Source organism: Mauremys mutica, chromosome 4, assembly GCF_020497125.1.
Source record: "Mauremys mutica isolate MM-2020 ecotype Southern chromosome 4, ASM2049712v1, whole genome shotgun sequence".
NCBI lineage: Eukaryota > Metazoa > Chordata > Testudines > Geoemydidae > Mauremys > Mauremys mutica.
The window spans coordinates 139,896,499-139,920,597 of record NC_059075.1 but is presented as its reverse complement, the minus strand read 5'-3'; the positions used below and the strand labels follow the sequence as shown (position 1 = coordinate 139,920,597).

At 41.7% G+C, this 24,099-nt stretch overlaps 1 protein-coding gene across 1 annotated transcript; it reads right to left on the bottom strand.

Moving 5' to 3' along the window:
• Positions 1–2,723: 2,723 nt before the first annotated feature.
• On the bottom strand, positions 2,724–17,642 carry LOC123369863 (complement decay-accelerating factor-like). The gene is made up of 10 exons (XM_045015897.1): positions 17,577–17,642; positions 16,879–17,067; positions 15,931–16,030; positions 13,870–13,952; positions 12,693–12,887; positions 11,378–11,446; positions 8,581–8,628; positions 7,118–7,165; positions 6,618–6,672; positions 2,724–3,847 (listed from the first exon to the last, which is right to left on the bottom strand). The coding sequence occupies exons 1-10, from the start codon at positions 17,602–17,604 to the stop codon at positions 3,826–3,828; spliced, it is 837 nt and encodes a 278-aa protein (XP_044871832.1). The 5' UTR covers positions 17,605–17,642; the 3' UTR covers positions 2,724–3,825.
• Positions 17,643–24,099: the final 6,457 nt, after the last annotated feature.

Genomic DNA, 24,099 nt, shown 5'->3' with positions numbered 1-24,099 from the left:
AGAACAGCCCAGAAAAATGACAGACCTGGTTCAGAGGCAAAAGGCACTCAACCAGGTTTATTGTCAACAAGGCACGGTCCTAGCGCCCGGCAGACGCCATAGGGATACGAACACAGGTATGTCTGTCACTATGGAATTGGCTCAATCAGCAGCAGGACCTTCTGCTGCCCTCTAGACTGGGCAAAGATGCTGCTCCTATAACTCCTCTTTTCTACATTGATACAAATAAGTTATGTATTGCACTCCTGATGTGTGACCAATGTGTTACGGACCCTACACCCCGTACCTGCTGGTTCAAACAAAACATCTCTAGCTCTTGTCCTGTCATCCTGTCCTGATCTTTGGAGGGGTCACTGCATCCCTATCTTCAAGGAATAGGTTTATGCCATAAATCTATGTTGGGGTGTATCTGTGCAAGCCTTCTGGAATGTGTTTACATGAATACCTAGTTTATTTCTTAAACACCTCTAGTATTATAGTACTGCTGTGTCTCTTTTCTACCGTAAAGCTTTAGTGACCTTGGTTTTGAGTCAATATTGTTATCCCGTTTGACCTGAGCGGTTAGCCAAAATTTGGAGTCCTGTAGGTTGTTCCAAATGGGAGGAGAAATTGATGATGGAAGTTTGGTACCTTTTTGGTGCAATCTTGTTTATTTACCAAGAACGTACAGAGTCCTGTTTCCTTCAACCCAGGAGGAAGCAACCTGTGCGCGTTTTTCCCCCTCTCGCAAAACCAAACCTATTTCAGCTAGCAGAGTACCCCCAAAACCTCCATTTTCTAAGCTTTTCTCAGTGTTGTGTTACCAGCTGATACTGCTTGCACAGGCCGTCTTGTTTTCTGCTCTTTGTCTCTCTCTTTGTGCTGTGTTTCTCATACACATCCATAGACAAAACAGTATGTAGTAAACTCCCTTGATCCAGAACGCCAACATTCCTGATGCATAGGTCTTAAGTGCATCTCACTGCTGAAAACTTCCTGCTTCGCAGCTTTCTTAAGTGAAGGGTGGTGGTGAATTCTAGAACAGTATAATTTCACAATAACCCCAGCTGAACAGGAAAATACTTTTGCAGAATCTCATCCCACAAGGTACTAAGCACTGTCCACTCCTTGTTGTGAAGGGTGCTCAGCACACTTGCAGGATCCAGCCTTCAAGAAACATCTACCACCATTTAAAACAAGCAGCTACTTCTCAGGTGTGCAGTCCCTAAGGAGCCATTTGAACCAAATCCAGCTTTAAAATGGGATGTGGAGTGCAGCGAAACAAGCATACATCAAATACACTAACGGAAAATACAGTGACCTAAACCAGTGAAACCTTTTTCCATTTGCAGACTCCTAAATAATTTGGAATGGAGATGCGGCCCCCTTTGGAAATACTAGACAATCTGTGGACCCACAGGCTGAAAACTTTTGACCTAGACTGACTGGACAGTGGGTATTGACGTAGCTACAACAGACTAGTTGTTGTTCGGTGTTTGTGCTGCACCTCGCACAATGGAGTCCTGGTACACAAATGGAGCTCTTTGGTGCTACTGCAGTACAAATCAATAATGCAATGTGCGGTAGAGCCAGAAGCAGAGTTGGAAACACCCGCGTCTCTCTACTCTTCCTGTAGTTTAAGTACCACACAAGCATCCTTCCTCAGTCTTATGTTCCCTTCCTTTTGTCATTTCCTTCTCTGTGGAACCTGCATTTGAAGGTCTCATCTGTGACCGAATGAGGGAGATACTTAAATAGTTACACATTTCAAAACACCTCATCAAAGGAGAGACACCTTTGATGGGAAATGACTCTAAAAATCTCCTAGTCACTGCCCATCCCTCTCCTTAAATATTCCTTCTTGGCCTTTCAGAGAAACCTAATTCCAAAGCCAGCAGATTAGAGAGAGACACTTGGATCGTAATAGCCTCAATGTGCCCCTAGGGACAGACTGCAAGGCTCATTTTCCCTAACTAGAAATAAGAAGAGATTGTTTTTAGACGTCCAACATTAACCTTTTTGCTGCTTCATTACAAAAAAAAGAAAAAAAAATCAGCAGGACCCCTAGCTGAGGTCTAATGCATAGGACCAAAGTGTAGTTTAAAATTAGTATATGGATGGGTCCCTGATCTTCCCCATTATGTGGGGGGAGGAGAGTGGGAAATAGTGTGGACTCAGGGAACTGGGATGGGAAGCATGCATAGCCCCTCCCCCTTCCCTCCCGTATTGCTCCAGAGCAGGAGATGCATCCCCAGCAAGAGGCTCTTGTCCCTGTTAGACTGTGACCCTATGATGAACATCAGGGATTTAAGTCAGAAGGAATGCACCAAAGCACCACTTCCGGCTGCTCCTCCCAGTGCTTGTTCACACTGTAACAGGAGGCAGGGTCCAGGGGGAAGTTGTGGCTGCAGGTTGTTGCCAGTGCATTGCCCGCAGCTCAGCTGCAGTGGGATCTCCTCCTGACAGAGATCCTGTGGGACCCCGGGCCGGACAAAAAGGAATTATTCAACAAAATGACAGCCCTTTTACAGTTGTCAGGGAAAATCCCTGTACCCTAGAAAAGAAAGATGATTATTTGCAAGAGGAAAATTAAACATTTTCTTCTGTTCTGCTAGCAGCTAGTGACTGGATCACGACAGAGGGTTAGATTTCAACATCACCTGTAAATAATCAGTTTATAGTAACAACTATGGAAAAAAGAGGATACTAGAGTCTTCATTCAGTATTCCTTTTATTTAAGAAAAATACATTAAAAAGATGACATCATAAATCCCACAAATTCCTTCAGTTACAGTTTCACCACCTGTGGAAAGATTTATGCAAAACTCAACATAGCTGGGATTATAAAAAATATAAAAGTTTTAAATTATAAAATAAGTTATAATAATGTATTGGGTTACAATCACCTCCATCTTACCAGCAGAGAGTGCCATTTCCTGAATTTAAAAAGCTTGTTTTCAGACCTCCAAAGACATTTTATTACTAAAACATTAAATTAAACAAACATTAATTTAGTCACTAAACCACTGGAGAACTTGCTATGGAGTACACTTTTGATTTCATTGCTTACTTCTTATAAAGTGCTAGTTGATTGTGGGAAAGAAACAGGATGCCTTATTTTCAGTACATTTTATTAAAAACTCAGTGACGAGTATTCTGAATATCTCTGGAACCCCACGTAAATTCAAACACTTCACTCTTTTCTCTTAGGGGAGACACTATATCTCAAATTTGTAAAAAGAAACTGAAGTTATAGAGCTGGGAACGAAAGGTGGATTTATCTGAAGAGATTCTCACTTCAACAAACATCTGTAGCTGAAGACTAAATCTGAAGAAAGGTCACATCAAGAATCCACAACATTCCATTTAGAGTCTGGCACCTTGACATTTAGGTTTAAAGACTAATATTACGCACATCACGATGGAAGCCTGTAAGCAGGCATCTAAACAGGCTCTCTTGCCACCTTCAGCTAAAACCCACAATCCAAACTATGCCACGCTCAGATGGCCAACATGTTCTTTAACAGGTGAAACATTTAGCACTATGGAGAGATGGAATAAGGAGCCAGCTGCGTGTACAGAACAGCAAGTAATTTTGATGCTGCCAACTGCCTTTGCTTGCTTCAGAAACCAGTTTTTAAAGACAAAAGGGATGATCCACTTCCTTTACTTTTTTCAAATGCAGTGGATTCCAGTTACAAGTCCAGTTCAAAGGAGAAAAGTTGTAGTGAAAGTGCCTGAGAGGGGTCTATTTTCACTACCGAAATTCAGTGCAAATGTATGAAGCTTATTTCCTAAAACTTTTCCATTCTCTTCTTCCAATATTGTCTGTTAATTTGTAAGCCATTAACCTGCACCAACCTTCATCCTGAAAAAAACAAAAACAGTTAATATCAAAATAGTTATATATTTTAGTCTTCTACAGCTTTAGACTTTAGTCTATATGATACTTTAAACTTTTCAGATGTTGTACTTTACAGTACCTTCAAGAACAAATATTAGTTTTGTATTAAAAAGTTGGTAGATGTTAATTTTTTTTCATTTAAAAAATTACCTGATGTCTAACAATAGTATACAATAGAAATACATTTTCAATCGATTTCATGTTAAAGCAGTGTTCATAATATTTCCCTAACAATAGAAAAAGTAGGAGAAAACATGCATTATGGCTATAACAGGGGCTAGGGCTAATTAGTAAGCAGAGTTAGTAACTGCAAGGACAAACAATGAAAAAATGTTATTTACATAAAAGAACCAAACTATTCCTGGGTCCCCCATGCCCCACTCCTCACTATAAAATAAAGCTGAGCTGCAGAATTCCTTTTGAATTTTCCCCCTGTATCAGGAGTCAACATCTACATAAATGCATTTAAACTACATTTTTAAAGAGGAATATTAGTTTCAGTTTCTAGTCATATTGAATATCAATCTTGGTTAATAATGGCTACTGCAAATACCTTGTAAAGTACTAAAGTCCTTATGAAATCAAATTCTGAACCTCTTTGTGATATATACTAAAGAGAGCAAAGCTCTTCAGGGGAGGAATTTGATTAGTTTGATGAACAACTAGTACATGTCCCCATACGGGACAAAATCTTATATTTGCTTATAATCTTTGTGTTATGCATTTTTTTTCACCCAAAGAATACAATATGATTTGTTCCTTCAATATTAAAATAGAGACATATGGAAGTAATGAAATAGAGATTAGATTTACAAGTTAGATATCATTTTTCAATCAACTTCATTTAAAAGACTGAAAGAACACAATGTTCAAGTCTGTTGTGTTTGCAGAAAAACATTATATAGAAGAAATCTAGTATATTAGTGGTTAACCCAACAATGATGTCACATGCAACATTTCAGTTCACGTCAAGAAAGAAAAGGTTAGAAGAAATAAGAACCTGTAGATTATATTCTCAATTTGAATGTAACATGGTATAATTCTACCCTGTTCTCTCAAATAACTGAATCAGAAGACACCATCTACATATTTTTAGGTGGAAGAAGATATTTTTCTATTACAAAATATGCCTTTCAAGACCCAGTTTAGATTTTGTTTCATCCATTGGTAGTTGATATGTTCTTCGAAATTGGAGCTTCAGGGATCTGGATTTCTAATGTAAGAATGGAACAGCAGAAAAAGGAGAGAACACTAATTGAATAAAATATGTTTGCAAAAATAAAAGAAAAAAATTAATAGTTTCTAAAAGGAGAGCTTATAAATGAACTAAGATTAAATTTAGGCTATTAGGAAGCTATTTTGATGGCAACATGCATTAAGCTGTGGTATTCTCTACCGGGGAAGTGGTGGAACCCTTACTACTTGGAAATTTTAACAGGAACAAGAGCAAGATATTATAAAACATTGTTTTTCTCTGTAAAACTTCCTCCAAAATACACCAAAAACTTATGTCCCACACTTTCAAGAAGTTAGAATATTCACTGGGATTGTGTGGTGTGTGTTAGAAACCTGCTAATACCGAGGGGGAAAGCTTTGGACTTCACCTTGTTTGGGATCAAATCAAGTATTGCTGTTTTATTGATACTCAGAGGAAGCAACCAACAATGACAAATTTTGGGGGACATCATATAATATGAAAACAATTTCTCATCTGTACATTTTTCTCTTTAGACATGAGGGATAAGGTGTTGCTGAGGGGGAAGGAGTTGTACAACTCCACAACCTTCTTTTTGCAACGTGCTGTTTTAAAAATAAAGATTTTTTAAAGGTTTCTGTTTTCAGGAATTTTTATACAGTGGCTGAATATACCAAGTAGTGAGAAGCATGCATAATGTGTAGGGAACTTGTGAATTCACTGCCGCAGGTGGTTATTGAGGTAATAGTACAGACACATTTCAAGAAAGACAATTATAAGCTACACCATTTGTAACTTAGGAATTCTAAGAGAAGGGACAATGAGCTATGATACGTCAGATGTAATATGACAACCTCAGGAGTCAAATTTTCCTCCTGTTTCCCTCCCCACATCCATGTATACTTTTGCACAACTCAACAGTGGTAGTACAGGATGCAAAAAAATCTGCATGGTAACTAGTCCATTCCCCCACAAGTCAATGTGAAGCATAGGTTAAACTTCCTTATTATATTGCAAAGTAGTGTTATTATTTTGTTTAGTACATGAATTAAGCTGTAAGTGTATAAAGCAATTGACAGAGTTCTGTTCTAAACACTTACTATTCAACAGACTGATTTTCTCAATACATTACTGATTTCTATATAACGACAAAATGCTTGTTCCAGCAAATGCAATAGACAAACAGTTATCTATTAACAAACATAGGACAAAGGCAAGCAGCCTTTTTAATACTAGTGTTCTTTAATACAGAATAGATTTTCCTGGGCATATCCAACAAGCATTAGGTGAAGTAACAGGGTCAGTGGAGAAAGCAGTCCTTTTAAGTTGCTTTATAAAAACTTCTACATTTTTGCTTGTGATAAATTTTAGAGAAGTAATTCTAAACACCATCTTCATTTAATGACTAAATGCCATCCCTTTAGTGCTGCATACACGGTATTTTTTCTGACATCAGCTACATACAAGAAAAGTCTCAGTCATCTAAACAACCGAGTAAATCTCAAAAGAAGGAAATACTTATATCTTGGGCTTGCTTACCTATTTTTCTTCAAAACTGCCAGTGGTATAATTGCAGCAACTGCACCAAGAACGACTTTAAAAAAAACACAAAACCAAAGAACAATTTAGTAACAAAGTTAAATAAAACATAACATTTTGATTTCCCTAGGGATAAAGAAATGAGATTCTTCGCTCCCCTTTTGTTCCCCAATATTGTGCAGACACATTTCAGATAGAATCACAGCAGACTGCCTAACTCAGACAAATATTGTGAAGCGAAAACAGCTAAGAGCAGGAATACAGGCTTCTCTCCAGAGAATGGCAGTGCTTTTACATGGCACCACAGCACGTTAGAAATGGCAGACAAGTTCAAGAATTAATTAATAAATACCCTAAATCCCAGGGTATTTAATAATTAAGTAGGGGAAAAACATTATGAGATGGAGAAAGGGCAATATTAAGATAGTTTTAAGATCTGGAGTCAAGGCTGTCATAACTTTAGTGCACTGAATGATTTTTTTCAGTTTTAAGTTACTTACCGATACCAATACTGGTGCCAATGCCTATGTCAATGAGTATGCCAAGCCCTAAAGAGAAACAAAAAATGTGAGCTAAAATATGAAACCAAATTCATGTCAATAACCTACAGGAATTTATCCACAATCCATGTAAATGAAGCTACACTTAGTACCCTAGATTATATCACATTTTAAGGAACAATTAACGTAGTCACATAAACGTCACATTCTAAAATGGATAATCATTAGCTTTTGGAAACCATGATCTCACCCCTAGAGAGCCTCGTAATGAAGCAAAGCAGCTTTTCAAAGGATTGTACACATTTGTACCTTGTAGTACCAACAGGAAAACTACTGTTTAAATGGAGGACCCAAACTGGGTTTAAAGGTTTTCTATAATATGAACCACTGGATGTTAAGGGTTTTCTTGCACATGCTTCTAGGCTCTCATTTACCAAGCCTGCACTGGCCAATCGTACGTTTGCCAAAATGCCTAGAAAGGCCAAAATCATTATAGTCAGCTTGTATAGACCAGGTACCACAATTTTTGCCCTAGCATATCATAGGTTAGTGTTATGTTATCTGGTATCACAGATATAAAGAGTGCTGTAATCTGTGTTTCTAATTACCCAAACAGATGGTTTCAAGGGACAGACTTTTGCTGTTCTTACTAGAATAAGATCATTTATCGTCTAACCACTGGCTCTGGAAGATACTGAATGGGTAATTAATTCCTTGTCACAGACTGCATAGAAGTGCAATCACTGATGTCAACGAGTTTTGCATTTAGAAATCAGACTCCTGTTAAAGGAATGCTCAGACTAACATTTTAAGGGAAACCTACGAAAGATTAAAATAGCACTTCTGACCTTCATTGATACTGTGAAGTGGCCTTTCAATGGCTCCTGGAAATTTTGAACCCTATTTACCCTCAGAAAATAAATCTATAGCCTTTAATGTTAATAATTTTAATATGAAAAATGGAGTGTACATATTCATTTATGCCCATATTGCTCATCATTACTGTAGGTTTCATAGTGTTGGCAGAAATATGCAGTTTGGTCATTAAAGTTTTGTTGTTTTTGTGCTTTAAATAAAGCCCAATGAAAAACATTTTAAAAACCAGGCAGGAAACTGTTTGTTGGGGAAAAAGGAGGTAGAACCACCACCACAAAAAGAAATCCAGTTGAGTTAGAAACAAGTTTGTAGTTGTGGTCCCCCTAAATTACTGACTAGAAGCGAGGACTTTTTAGTTTGCTTTTGGCAGAAATTCCATGTGATTCCAATCTCATGGACATAATTCTGCCACATGGATCAGCAACATTCAGGGGTTCTTTAGTGTGATAGATTTGAAAAACAACTGAAAGTATGTGGTCAGCGCCAGTTCTGAAGCACCCTATAGCCAGGCTTCCCTGCTCACCACACGCGTTGCGCTACCCAGTCTAACAGCTCAAGTGTTTTTTTCTCTCCTCTCAGTACCTCACCTCCACCTTCAGGTGCAGTAGAGTTGCCAGCTGTGTTCAGTGCAGAACCTGTACAGAAAAGGAAGTTTTATTAAATACTTGAGGTGCTCTCCACACAACTATTTTAAATACTAAAAAAGCTGGCAGCGATTCCAGGCATGTAAAGACATCAACTCCCACAAGCAGATTTATATTGCCAAAACATACTGAATTTGAAAGAATCAAATCCACAACTGCTCATATTCTCTCCGCAAGACCTTTGAAGTAAAGCCCCCAAGCATGCCAGTGAAAGCACTGTCAGGCTGAATAACTGCTAGAGTCAACCCCCTCCCAGTGTTTTACCCACTTGATTTTCTCTAATATTTCTCTGCTGGGTATACCGTCAAGTCTGCACAAAGCAGAAGATCCACACACATTAGGTGCATTGCCCCTATTGCAGTGGTTCCCAAACTTTAACAACCTGTGAACCTCTTTCACTAAAATGTCAAGTCTCACGAACCCTCTCCTAAAAATGAACATTTCCAGGGATTTTCTCCTTTACCTGAGTATAAAAGCAGTGATCATGGAAATATATAATTTGTTTTTATGATGATTACACACTATTTATTAATTATTAATCATTACAGTATTTTTATTACATTATGAAAACGGCAAGATCTCACTTTCGTACCTTGTATCACTTTGAACAAGCCTGTTATAAGACAAGGCTCCTATGTTTAATCAAGGAATGTCAGATGTAAAACAGCATGAAGGTATTTAAGAAGCCAACTCAAAGAGTTCCTCCTACACAAGTATTCAGGTCTTGAGCAGTCCAGGCAAACAACGCATGTTACAACAAAGCTTAAACTTGTTCTTCATAATAATTTAAAAAAATACTAGCTGCCTATTTAATTTTAAAAACAGCAAAAAATACTCACCTCCTTTTCCATTTCTTATAAGGAGTCTTGAAGTTTAAATCTCCTCAATGTGATAGATTATGCTTGCTTTGATCTGCTTAGCTCTTGGAAGTCCAAGGGCTCTGGGCCACTGGCCCCGTGCTGACCAGGGTCCCTAGGCACAGCTCTGTTTGCCATTAGGGATTTTTTTTACCCGAGAACCCCATGTAACGTTTTGTGAACCCCAGTTTGGGAACCACTGCCCTATCATCATTCCAAGAGCTAATTCTCTCAGCTGTAAATTATCCACTCCTGAATGCTCATCCTTGGGATAACCATAGGGATTTGGAGACTAACAGTCTTTGTCCCAGGAAAAGCTACACCTAAGAAATAGAGTTTGTGCCACTGAAATGATCAGTGCTTGGAGGCCATAGAGCAATAGAAGATTTTCACATGCCACCTCCTACTGCAGCCAATATTGTTATTAGTTGTGTCGCAATAGCACGTGAGGTCTCAAGTCATGACTCAGGGCCCCACTGTGCTAAGCGCTGTAGAACCACACAACAAAAAGAAGGTCCCTGCCCCCATCACGCTCATTAGAGCTGCCATCAATCAGCCCAGACAATAATATTCCTTATCCACGGTATTGGCCACGTCACTCTCCTTTTGAGAGGAATCAGAGGAATGGGCCAAGGTCAGAGCACTGTGAGAATCATTTGAAAAGTGGAAAGGGGAGAAGGATCCACTAAAAGAAATGGTGCAGGAACAACGAAGTAGGAAATCCAGGAGAAGACTGAGTCAACAATGCCAAGGAAGGACACTGGTTCATGAATGGCATAAACAGAGAGAAAGAGGACGGATTAGAAGCCCTAAAATTCAGCCATAAAGAGGTCATGGAAGACTAAAAGCATCAAAAAGCTTGAAATCCCAACTGCAGTTTGCCCCCGGCAGTAAAACATGGGTCATACAGCTTTGCTTTAAGCTTCCCAGATGCAAACCTGCCAATATTTAAGAAGTCCCCCCCCCCCCCAAATCATTTTTAGCAGGTTTTTCTGTTGGTTTATATGTGCTTCTGTACTTATGGGTATGACTCTTGCCAGACATGTAAATACACTAAAAACAAAGACATGCCATGGAATTAATCCAAATAACCCAAAGCTGAGCAGCACCTCTTCTCTATTCTCTCTGCCACTGAACTAAAACCAGAGAACAAAAGCTCTATTCCTGAGTCACACGGAACCTACCTAAAACAAGCATGCTAAAATACATGTTTATACTTTGTTGGGGGTAAAAATCGTGAAATCTGCACTAATATACTCCCTTGATAGGCAACAGTGTCCATTAGTGGTTACTTTAAATATCCTTCGTCTGTTTCCAGTGCAATTTCTTTCAGCCTTTAAAGAATCATCTCTACCAAGTGACCAGTTTTTGCCTGGGCACTTATGACTCATTTCATTTAGGTTGCCAGCATCCAAACCTGCCAACAGCTAGTGACAGAACATGGTTTTAAGCCGTACATTCACTGGGGTGAAGTGAATTTCTTCTTTAGACTGTTCTTTCCTCTCTTATTAGTGCAGGTGGAGAGCTTTTAGGATTCTGGACCCATTTATTTGTGGGCAGGTCTGCATCACTACCTACGCTGTCAGTTGCTAAACTCTTCTTCTGACATGCCTATCTGAGTAAACATACAAATACTCACAAACCAAGAAAGGTAGTACGCTATCAGGGAAAAAAAGACAATCAGTGCCGGGATGAATGTGCAAATGAACAAACAAGCTCTGTCAAGTTTTTAGGCAAGTATTAAGTGAGCATCATCATATTTGCATCTGTGAATAGCAGAATTATAGACATTAAAATGACTTTCACACTGTACATTTTTATTAAAAAGGAAATTAGAACCCAAAATTCTAGACTTTTAGCAAATCCAAGTTCTTCCAATTTACCTGAGGAAGTGCCAGTTACTTCTGTTCCTTCGGGAGGGACAGTTGTGGGTTTGTCCGTAGTAATTATGACTAAGGCAAAAAGAAGAGGAAAAAGCAGCTGTGAACATTACATCAGTCTCCCATCACCAGCTGGCCACTCAGAGTCAGGAGCTTACCTAACTAATGTTTAGGAATCTGCATCTTTAGCAACAAGAAACGCTTATCCCACTTACATGTTGTCATAGCGAGAGGCCAGGTACTATCAGTTGGCCCACCCTGCAGCTGGGATCCCGTTCATATATTCTAGCCCATAGCAACCTCTACATTGAGCTGTCTAGCACTTTCCTTTACAAAAGTTCTCTTTTTCTTTTTAAAGAGCTCTAACACTTCCATGGTTTGCAGCAGGGATGTGAAAGGATCAGGGTGGTGCCTCTTGCTGTCACCATGAGTTAGGTTTTGACAGTGTGTCATTTCCCTTCAGACTTACTCATCAGAACTTGCTAGAGTGACTTCTAAAGTCCCTGAACATGCTGTTCTCACTGAGAATTCTCTGCAAGTTCTTGGCATAAGCAACTCAGCACTATACCTCATTCTCTCTCGCATCAAAATACCCTTTGGCCTAGGAGAGGGTGCACTGTACTGGGAACCAGGAGACAAAGAGTTTAACTCATTATTTCCACTGACCGATGTTAATAATCCTGTGCCCTTGAAACCCTAAGTTATCACTGAACAAGGCCTCCTCCCTGAATCAAAGTTACATGAGCTAAGAAGAGAACCCAGATCTCGTAAAATAAGGCTACTCGTTCGTATAAAGCCCATTGTTTGAATGTGTTGTGCATCCTCCTCGAGTGGTTGGTATTCAGATAACAGTTTACTCCTGCTGCCACCTATTAAAATTTGTTCATTAGCTTATGTGATATGCTGCAATGCTGTAGGTTCAAGAGTGAAACCCTGATGACACATGGTGTCAGAGGACAGTGTATTACATTTACCTGTAGATTTTTTTTTAATAAAAAGCTCAGAAGTTACATAAAACCCACAGTAGAAAAAAGTTATTCAAGTTGCAAAGTGAGAACTCAGAAGTTAGAAAATGATTCAATTAAGGTTACCTATGCAATCTTAGCTCTTCCTCCTTGGGTTTATGTGAATTGTCAACATTCTTTAGGATTAAGTTCCTAACAGTAACTAGGTTTCCCACAAGTTATATATTTAAATGATTAATGTTTAACTGAATTTTCTCCTGTTTATGGGTTTGCCTAGCAATCAAATTATTGTTTTATCTGGTGGGAGAAAGTACAAGAAGAAGAACAACAAGAAGATAAAAACAGACAGTCACCTTTGCATTCAGGGGCAGACCCATTCCAGACTCCATTGATGTTATCTTTAGTTGTACACTGAATGGAGGCCTCTCCAGTAAGTGAGAAATTATCACCACATTTGTAAGTTACCGATGAGTTATAGACAAAGATTTCCCCATTGTTGCCATTGTGCATCCCATTGGTAATATTAGGAGGAGGAGAACAAGTAATCACTGAAGAAAGAGAGAATGGCATCATGAATATTAATGCACATTTCAGTTAGAGGTGAATTGAAAATATTAAGTAAACCTTTGTCCATGATCTCCCCTAAAAGGGAAAAACCATTTAGCTATTTGAAAATGTAATTAGCACTGTATTGTAACATAATGCGAGGCATTACCTCCCTCAGAGTCTGAGGGCTCTCTGCTTTCAAGCTTTTCTCCAAGCCAACTCCTTTCTTCTAGGAAATTTTGACCCTCTGAAACAAACCCCAGGAGACAGCCTTAATAGAACATAAACCCCCCTCTAACAGACAGAAGGAGCTGGGGCTCCTTGACTGATATCCTTGAAGGACAAAGTTGTGCTCCTAAAAGTTCCAGAAGCAGAAATCTTAAATTAGGACATTTCTTCTAGCTCCATCTGGTTCTAGACCAGATGGCAATAGTTAGATTCTCAGGTAGTGTCCAAAAGGACAAAAACAGTTAAAGCAAATAAACTGGGAAGAGGTTTTAATATTGAGTTTCAGCACCAAATAGCCTCAGATTAGGAGTGTGGAGTCCAGGTTTTTTGGACAGGAAAAGAGAAGAACAAAACAAGGAGGAACTACACTAAATTAAAAAAAATAGTAGGATGACAGACTTCAAAGGATGAAGAGATTACTTAATGAAGAATGAGAAACTAACCAAATCTCACCACCCCAGTATTCTGCACAAAGTGACGATTAGGTGACATTAGACCAGCTAAATTCTGTACAGAAGACGGTGCCAGGAGAACTATTTGAAGGGAAGAAGGGGACCTATGGGGTCCTGTTTGTTTGAAGTGTTAATTCTACAAAAGGCATCAGCACCATGATGGATCCTCAGACATTTTCAGCCTGTCTTGCACTCCCAGCAATTTCTACAAGACTCTCTTATAATCCAAATTAAATAAAATGAAAGACAGATGAAAGCATCATCCAGTCATGAGCTCTTCTTAAAACCATGGTGATTGTCTTACATTCACAAGTTGGAAGTTCACTCCATTCAACTTGATCTCCTTTAAGCAAACACTGGATGAAAGTTCTCCCCTTTACTCGGTATCTAAAGAAAAGAAAGAAAAAAAAGTTTTACTTCTCCACGTGCTCCTGTAATAGTCCAGAAATTTGGGAAGTGGGTTCTTTCTGCCAGTAAAAGAAGGCATTAACTACTGAGTAGGGTGATTCCTGCTCTAGAAGAACCAGCATGATCACTGTAACCAAGCAATGCTGAGTAGCAATCTCGAGTTATTAAAGCCAATTTAGAACAAGCAAATCGGTGCTTATAAGATCGCAAAGACCAAGTTTACAGGAGCAAATTTTCACCTTAAAGTCTATACTAACCAGAAGCTTGGAATTTCTGGGTGATATCTTTGTTAAACCTTTTACAAGTGAAACAAATAGGCCTCTCCCCTCTCGGTATCATTTTAGTGCTTCTTATTTCTTGCATCTCCAGCAGGTGGAAGAAGTCCTTAAACCAGTTCCTGAATTTGAAGCATGTCAAGTGAACTAGCAATTTTTAGACTGTTCATCTTCTCAAAAAGTTTTCACATGGGTCAAAGGGGTTTGGACTTGTGAGTAGGAGAATGGAACTAGGAGGTGAGACAATCTGTAGTACAGTGTTGAAGAGGTGGGCCATTAGCATTCTATACCTTCACCATATAAATGGAGGTGGGATTCCTTGGTTCAGACTGCCAAATTCCACCACTCCTCCTATTTTACATCTGGTATTCTACCACAGTCAACAGCGCTCCATCACCAACGCCATTTAGTTAGACGTCTAGCTTATTCCTGGCCAGGAAGAAGTATTGAATATTGACAATGAAGTCACTTGGTTTTCACTACATTTTCTCTGTCTCTCAGTCTGTGGGGTTTGAAGAGAACTCTGATCCCATCACAGAGAATCTAACAAAACCACATTAATTTTTACCATGATACTCATGCTTGTATCATGTATTTTGTGCCAGTAAAAGACAATCTGTTCAACTGTTTCAAGTCCAGAAAGTTCTCCCACAATCTAATGATGCTACAACTCACCATATACCACAGTAGCTTCTTTAAATAACTACTTGAACAAACTGAAGTAAAACTCATGATACTCTGTCACAATGCCAGGTTTCCCACACCCTGGGCTTGGATAACTGCTGCTACCACCAAACTTTGCACATGGAAATTTTACACTGTGTCACCTGTCACTCTGCTCCCATATTCCAAGGACCCAGTTCCCAGGAGCTGATAAATATAGTAGATGCTCTTTGAAGGCCACAGCAGGAATAACCAATCACCATAGTTCCACTCCAGACTTGTTTAACAAAACTCTTACTTAATTAATTACAAGTAAACCCATGAACTCATTTACTGTTCAACTAGAGGTGCCCTCTCAAGCACAGGGAATGTTTGTTTTTTTAATAGATGAGAACTCAGACTTTAGAGAAGAAAGCTTTAGGTCCCTTGTCCTTCGACCACAGTCTCAACTACTCCTTCTCAATAGCCTGGACTCCTATAATCTCCCAAGAATTAGTCTCTGACATCTTGAGAATCCTCTCCTACCACCTCCTGCAAAGTCCCAGAAAAACCCACTTCTAGCCAGCACATCTCAATTCTCCCTTCCAAAAGGGCCTCACCCAATTGCTGGAAATTGAACCAACATTCCATGATGGCTCCTAGTAACCAAATGGGCCTTGACAAAGTCATCAGCTGTTAAATCACTGTCATGTTCAGCCACATCTTACTTCCCACAACCCCATACATAGAACAACATTAACTGAGCAAATTACCCAATATTTTCCACACCATAGCTGTTCCTCTCAACTTAATCTTTCAAGAGGAGGCAGGGATCACGAACTACACTTGGCTAACTTGGTTTGAAGGTTCTACTTTTTAAGCAGGTACCCCAGGCCAGGCCTGCACAACTGTAGCACTGGTTCAGAATAAGTTTTGAAAGTTAGACCACACTTTCTAGTCTTAATTTTCCAGTCGTCACCAAAGGTTATACACCAAGATAGGGTCTGTGAATTAATTAGCATCAGTTGTCCAACACTCACCCATCATCACAAAGTATGTTTACTTTTGCACCAAACCGGTTATTTGTTGCATCAACAAGTCTGCCATGTTCTGGGCTTTTTGGAACACCACAAGATTTTCCTAGTAAAGAACATGATTGATATTAGCATGTTATGATGTTGGAAAAATCCCTAACATATTTAGAAGAGAATAGGGCAATGTCAGACCAATGATCTGGCTAGTTCAGTATCATGTCTTTTTTTAATCCTATTTCATTTAACTGTGGATGTTCTATTCACATTAAATGTCTAATCATATCACCTTATCAACTTCAACGGCAGAGATTCCCACTGCCTCTGACAACAGATTACTTGTGATACTCTCCTTCAGTAGAAGAAACTTATTACCATAAAGAACACACTATCAGAAATTCAGCACCTCCACATACAGATCAACACAGACATGACATGTTCAGGCAGCCACAAAGAAAGATGCAAGGAACACTTCCGATTATACTGGTAAACATCTCAGCCCTGATGCACAAAAAGTTTTTTACACAGAAAAACATATGGCCTATTACAGGGGTCGGCAACCATTCAGTCTACTTCACACACAGGTTTCCGGGATACAATGTTTACCATTTTAAAATGGACATTTACCACAGCATGGTGTTAACTTTACTGCATTATCTGTGATATTCTACTCCCATTACGGAACAAGGAATGGAAAATGCCACAAACACAATGAAAAGTTTAACTACGGGAAGTACTAACTGTCTAGTGCTCAGTGGTACCCATTTCACTTTTTACTTCCATTTAAAGTTCAATTTAAATTTACAATCAACTGACAAAAACAAAAACATATTTCAAACTACAAGTCACAGAAGCCAGGGCTGAAATGAGAACCAGCTGCTTAACATAAGACAGTCCTAACTGCCCAAAGATGGCGAGTAGATCAACGGAGACAGAAACGTAACAAAAGATACTCACCTAGACAAAACTCAGGGGCTTCCGCCCATGTTAAATTTTCAAGACAAGTAATGACAGGACTCAGTTCAGTTCTCTCATACCCTGGGCGACAGACATAACTCACATTGGTCCCAACAGGGTAGTAATTCTTCCTCGAATCCTCATCACTTAACACAGCAGACTTTAACCTTGGCGGGGCAAGACAGCTGCCTAGCAATATAACAAACAAAACAAAAAACAAGTACTGAAATATTTAGCTCTAAAAAGCAGGTGAAAATAAAATCTGTATTTTTAGCTTTCTGTGTATATGTAAAGCACACACAACACTCAGTGCGCATGAGTGAAGGGTGCCAAACAGGTAACAGGTACCCAGCCAAAAAGTTTATGAGCTGGTGGCGTCAGCTGTACAGTTACAGAACGGCATATGATCATTGTGCCTGAGACATGTCAGACAGTGCGTCTGTGTGGAGAGGGGAATTTAATTTATTTAAGGAAGAGAGGCAAGCCCCTTGGGCAAAGTTACTGGGGACTGTTCCAAGCACAGTGGATGGCACACAATACAGAAGAAGAATATAAAGGAAGCAGTCAAGAGAAAGAAGGTATGGGTAGAATGCATCATGAAGACAGACAAGGAGAGTTTTCCCTTCTCCCCTTCATCTCCAAACTAATTGATTATTCTGTTTACAACCGCTGCACAGTCTTCTTTTCCCAGCTCTAACCCGTAGACCTCTGCCAGTCTGAATCCATGCTCTCCAGTCTACTGAAGCATCTCTCACTGAAGTGTCCTGCATCTTCCTTCTGCCTCAGTTCTAGAACTTCTATTCCATTCTCACCCTCCTATTTACAACATTGGCCATTCCTATTATTGGCTGTCATCATGATCATCTATTGTTTTTTTTCATTCCATCCCCTCACAGTTTTCCTACGATTTCTTCAATTTCATTCCGTGAGGTCCAGTTTGGTGGATCCTCCCCATACCACTTCAGCAAGACTTTGATTGGGTGTACAAGAAAAAGAGGGTGGGCTGAGGAAAGAATCCTTTCTCTCTCTGTGATCTTATCTGCTCTCACAGTTTTGGATGCTGTCATTTATACCGACGACTCTCAAATCTCCCTTTTGGATGTCCTGCCAGCAGCTTAAATGATGCATGGGGGGTGGGGGAGGATAAAGCCCTTTTTCCCTTCCAAACTTTTCTCCTCTACACTTGTAGTCACCACTGATTTTAAAAAAAAAATCACTCCCCTGTCAGCTGCTCAGCTGTAATGTGGTCATCACTTTTGACTCAGATCTTTCTACAAACTCTCACATCGAGGTTGTATCCAAATCTTGTCCCCTCTGTAGACATGCAGACTCGCCCCTGCGGCACTTCCTGCTGGTGACTTCTGGCTATTAGCTCGATTCCGCTCCGGAGCACCCTCTGCAGGCTGGTGATCCGCCTGTCCTCTGGCCCCCGTGTCCTTCCCTGGATTCAGTGCCCTTTTATCTGGGGTGCTGCCCCATGGCAGTAACCCCTCAGTCTTAGGGTCTCCCCTCCCACTATCCTCACCTCGCCTCAGGATAAGGCTACTGCCAGTCATTGTCTAGCCCCCACACCCTGGGGGGGAAGACTGCAGTATCAGCCTACTCATCACTGGCAAGGTTGGGTTTGGACCTGCTGCCTTGGCCTACCTCTGGGCTGCCCTCTGCAACCCCCAGTACCTGTTAGCCCAATGCTAGGCCGCAGCCTGGGGCTTTCCAGGCTGGAGCTCCCTGACTCCTCAGCCTTTCCCCAGCCCTGTGTCACTCAGGTACCCTGTATCTAGCTTCCTGCAGCCAGGCCCTTCTCTCTCTACAGACAAAGGGAGACTCTTTGCTCCTGGCTTCCCTGGCCTTCTTATAAGGCCCTGTTGCTCAGTTTGGGGTGTGGCCCCAGCTGCAACCACTTCCCCCAATCAGCCAGGGTTTTACCTTGCCCTCTGCAGGGCTTTTCCAACCCCTTCTAGGCTGGAGCTCGTGGTCTCCCCACTACACCCTCCCATTTGTAACTTCTCCAAGATTCCAGCTTTTCTTTGTCCAGACCACCCACAGCTGTCAGCCAGGCCTAGCTTGGATCCTCTTCTTTGGACTTGGCACTGGATTTGTTAAAGCAATTTTGAATAGACCTATTCAATGGGACATGACTTGACATTTCATAAGCAAAAGGTAGCCTAAGCAAAGAAAAGAAAATACTTACGACCGCAAAACTCTTCTATGTTTGACCACTGTGAGTTTGAAAGGCAAACGACAGTGTCTGACTTTCCTGGGATTTTAACAAAGCCAGCACTGCACTTGTATGTCACTTCTGTGCCGATGGGGAAGCCCTCTGTGTGATTGGTACCAGAAGGGGTGGCATGACTCAGGCTTGGCAGGGCCCCACACTGACCTGTAAGAAAAACAAATTCACTTTAATAGGAGATATTTATTTTAAATAATTTCACACCACTGCCTCCAGCTGTGCCTTAAACCCTCCAGGGACCTGCCACAGGCCTGATGAGCCCCAGCTGGGGGCGGGAGATGTTCCCCAGTACCCTGTGAGAACAGACTGGCTGGATTCCCATAGCCAGGGGTTTCAACTAGGAAGGGGTGCAGAGCCCCTCAAGAGAAATCTGGGGCCCAGCCCATCATGTCTGCTGGGCCCCACCCCATTCACGTAAGTTACTGAGGTTTTGGCCCTGATCCAGACAAGTGTCCCCCTTCCCCCTGACAACCCGGGGATCCCCACAAGATCCCAGTGACAGCTGGAGACAGCCCAAGGGCCAAAGCCAGCCCGTGGGGAGCGTCTCCCTGCATGGTCTGGCAAAGTCCCGGTGAGGGCAGCCCCTGGGGGGCTCAGGCTGAGATTGTCCACAGCCCCCAGACTGCAGGAAGCCCTGCCCCACACGCTGGGGTCTCTTGGTCCCTCAGGGGTCTTAGCACAGCTGCCCCTGTCCCAGACACTCACCGCAAGCCCCGGGCAGCAGCAGCACAAATCCTAGGAGCCAGAGTGGGTGGCAGCAGGCTGGCCTCGCAGCAGTGGCGACAAACACCATGAGCGGCCCAATCCTCCAAGCCGAGACCAACTGGCTGCCAAGCGAGCAACAGGGCAGGGCCACTTCAGGAAACATGAGAGCTGCACTGGTGCCCCCTCTCTCTGCTCCTCTGGCGAGGTGCCCGTGGGCAGCGCTGTAAATACACAGCAGGCTACACTGGCCCTCAGAGGAATCCAGCAGCCAGACGGTGCAAAGGGAAGCTGAAAATCTCCCCCTTCCCTGCCAGCGCCTTCAGTGCAACGCCGTTTGGCAGCTGCAGCCTTGCCCAGCTCTCCTGAAGTTGCGGAACTTCTGGGTGACTGAGGCTCAAAGTATGTGTTTGTGCTCATGAGTAACGTGTTCCTGCCTCACACAAGGATCCTCCCTCTCCCAGCGCTGGGTCACTGCATCCTCACCTAGGTGAAGGAATGCACAGTACCCTCGCCCTGCTCTCTCCTCTCATTCCTGTCCCGATGGTGTGAAAGTGGAGGGGGGCAGGGGTAGCTCTAGTGCGGGAGATGGGCAGGGCCATAAAACAACACAGCCAAGTGCACAAAAGAGAATTTCATGTGGAAAACATGCAGTCACTCTAAGCACTACATCGCTGATTTTAGTTTCATCCATGTTTTGTGCCTATTGTTTGTTCTGTTACTGAGTTGTACAGTCCCTGAGCAGTGAGGGTGTTCAGCACAGCACAGGATCAGACTCTCTAGAGCTGTTTACGGTAGAAAAGTTTTACTCCCTTTAACTACAGCAGTAGAGCAAACATTATACGATCCCCCTTACTGTGGGCTCAGCTATATCAGAAAGATGCTTATAGCATTCTAGTGATTCTTGTAAGGGCAGGGCAATACGTTAAACCAGCAGAAGTCACCTTTTGTCCACTATAACTACATCCATAGTAGGGCTTTTTACCATTATAACTTTTTTTTAAAAGTGAAAATCACTCCCCTACCAGAAATAGTTATACTTGTCGTGCTTTTGAGTGTACACCAAGACTTAGTGAAACATTCACCGTTGTTTAAGCAATTTCATGGTTGTCCACTCACTAAGTGACCCTTTAACTCCAGTTGTAAAATGTGATGGAAAGTGGACTGTAACGACACCTTCACTGTAAATCCAGCAACGCAATTACTCTGTGGTCAGACTTTCACTAGACAGCGAGTACAGTGCAGCCGCAACAGACGTATCACTATGGTGAAATACACTGTAAAGTATGCAAATCAGTTAAGGAAATAATTACCTGTTAAATGGAAAACAAACCAACCCTATGAGGACGCACTGATAACTGTGTGACGTACTGAGCATAGGATATTAGCTGCAGTGAGCATTCAAATTACTTGGACAGAAACCAAATCACAGCAGCACAACCTAAGCTATGAAGTAAGTGGCTGGGTAATGTGAAAGTACCATATATTTGTATGAATGCATTTCACAGCATAGCACAAGGTGCAAAACACACAAACAGTGGTCTCAGCCTGGGACCAATCTCTTCAGTTCAAGTCTTTGTCTTCCTAACGTTCTTGATACCGTCAGTGTAGGTGAGGGAGGAGAGAGGTAATCGCATGATGTCACTTTATACCCTCAGCCCATGACCCTGGAAAATGGAAAAGACTAGCCCAGCTGTGTCCTGGTGGGCTTTGCTGAGTCCCAGAGTAGGGCAAAGTGCATTGTGTGGTGCCTGAGCAACTCTCCTACAGAATTGTAAATCACAACTCCACTGCTGATCAATGGTCACCCAGCCCCCGCCTGGATGTGGATCACCTCCCTCACTGTCACTGGAGAAACAGCAGTGGGTGACTCCCAAACTCACAATATATTTTAAAAAACCCAAAACCATAACAGAATCTCATCACTTCATACAGACCAATGATATACATACCTTGACAGAACAATGGGCTTCAGCAGATCACGACCTTTCATATGATCTCTCACCCGGCATGCCTTGTATGAAATATCACCACCATATATAAAAGGTGAATATGGGGGTTATAGGGTGCTACTTTAAGGTGGCATGTGTCATAGTGGGGGGTCTCAGAGAAGCTATATTGCCCATAAACTAAAACAAATGAATGGTAGGAGTTTATCAAGAATGAATTCTCTTTTTCTGAGCCAGAGCAATGAGTCATCGTGCAGCAATACACAAGCCAGGTGCTGCAGCACATACATCTTCCTTCTTGGGTTTGTTGGGTGGTTCTCCACCTGCCAGGGGAACTGAGATTTTAATCATGACGCAGCTCATGTTTTAGAGGGTCTGAGAGATTTTTTAGGATCTGGTCAGAACAGCTAAAAGATGGTGAGTTAGGAGTGAACATTTCGGGTCTGTCAATCTTGCTGATGTGTCATTTAGCGCTGGACTTCAGGCACAACCCTGCAAGGTGTAGGGCACCTTATGGGAGCTGCTGAGTGTCCTCAACTCTCATTGACTTCCATGGGAGTGGAGAGCACTGAGCCCCCTGCAGGATTGTGCCAGAAAACCTGTTCCACTGAGTCTCAGAGCTCAGGTCAGCCCGACTCTTCCCCCACATCCCGGGGCCTCTGAGTCCAGGCTTCAGCCCAAATCCAAATGTTTACAACACAATTTCATAACCTCACAGCCCGCATCCGAACCAACTGACCTGGGCCAGCCACAGCTGTGCTGTGGGTCTTTTACACCCCTCCCCCAATGCAGCCACCTTTGGGAAGCAAAGTAACTCCTGTCTAACAGCACACAGCAACTTTACATAAGTTTAGGGCAGGAACTGAGGACACCAGGGTGAATGCTTTGACTCTTGCAGGAATGGTCTTAGGATTTTTAATGGCCACTAGCAGTCAAAATCTTGGTTTTACCTCTCATCTGAAACAGAGCACCATTCACATCATGCTTGGATTCATTGCTACATCCAGAGGGAAGAGCGCCACCTACTGAAGCATTAGCATCATTTCTTGCAGTAAGTGATTTTTCCAGGTCCCCCATCCAAGTAATAACCCAGATCCAGCACTCTGTAGTTCATAAAGTCTGAGGCGTTCACAGCTTGCATTGTCACAGATACTAAAGAGAATTAATCAAATAATGGTGAGTAATATTGGTTGCTAACTTTTGCAATGCTTCCATCAAATTACTGGTACATACATTTTCCCAATAATTAACAAGTTTTAACATGAAATCTGAGTGCTATTCAGAAAGGTACAGATGACACAAGTAACATTAGATGCTAAGGCATCTATGGGTAAAATGTATTTTTATACAAATGCATAAGAGCCAAATTTGACTTACTGCAATTACCCAACTGGCTAAGATTCCTCAGGGATGAACAAGCTGAGAACATCTTTTATACATGCAAATGAAATTTGCTTCATTAAAATTAGATGCATTTCACTTGATTTCCCAATTCTAAGTTGATCCGGGGATGTATAAGCCAAAACATGAACAGCAATTATAATGATTTCCTTTCAATGGGCTAATCATTATGGCAACAGGTCTGTGTTGCAAAAACGAGTAGGGAATCATACAGTAGAAACTCCGCAGAGAAGCTGCTAGTTACACCATAGAGCCCTTTTGGAGTCTTTGAAGCCAGCCTAAAGGCTTGTAAGGAAATAGCCCTCAAATCCCCCATTGATCTCCAATCCCAGGGAGAAGCAATTATTACACGTCAAGGACTATGTCCAATTCATACAAATCACACTGGAACATTTCTTACACACGTTGATCTGTTGGCTAGAGCCACAAACGAAAGACCAAACCATGTTGGTGCTAATTAACATTTGCGTTAAGGACTCTCAAGGAACTCAGAGGGCCAGTGGATTACAGCCTTTCCCCCTTACGCTTTTGGAGATCTGGATTCAGGGTCTAGAACAAAGTGACTATTAGTGGGTTTCATCCCAGTCCCTATTTATGCAATTCACCAAGTCACTGCAAAATACAGCTGGACTGGCCGGGGTGAAAAACTACTTTGGAGAGGAGGGATAGCTCAGTGATTTGAGCATTAGCCTGCTAAACTCAGAGTTGTGAGTTCAATCCTTGAGGGGGCGACTTGGGTATTGGTCCTGCTTTGAGCAAGGGGTTGGACTAGATGATCTCCTGAGGTCCCTTCCAACCCTAATGATCTATGAGAGCATCACAGGCAAGAATCACTTTTTATTTTGCCTGAGCTGGGGAGTGAAAGGAGGCTGTTAAGATAGAATTAAGGGTCACCGGCAGCACTATAGGGGAGCTCCTGCCAGTCAAAGTGGGAGA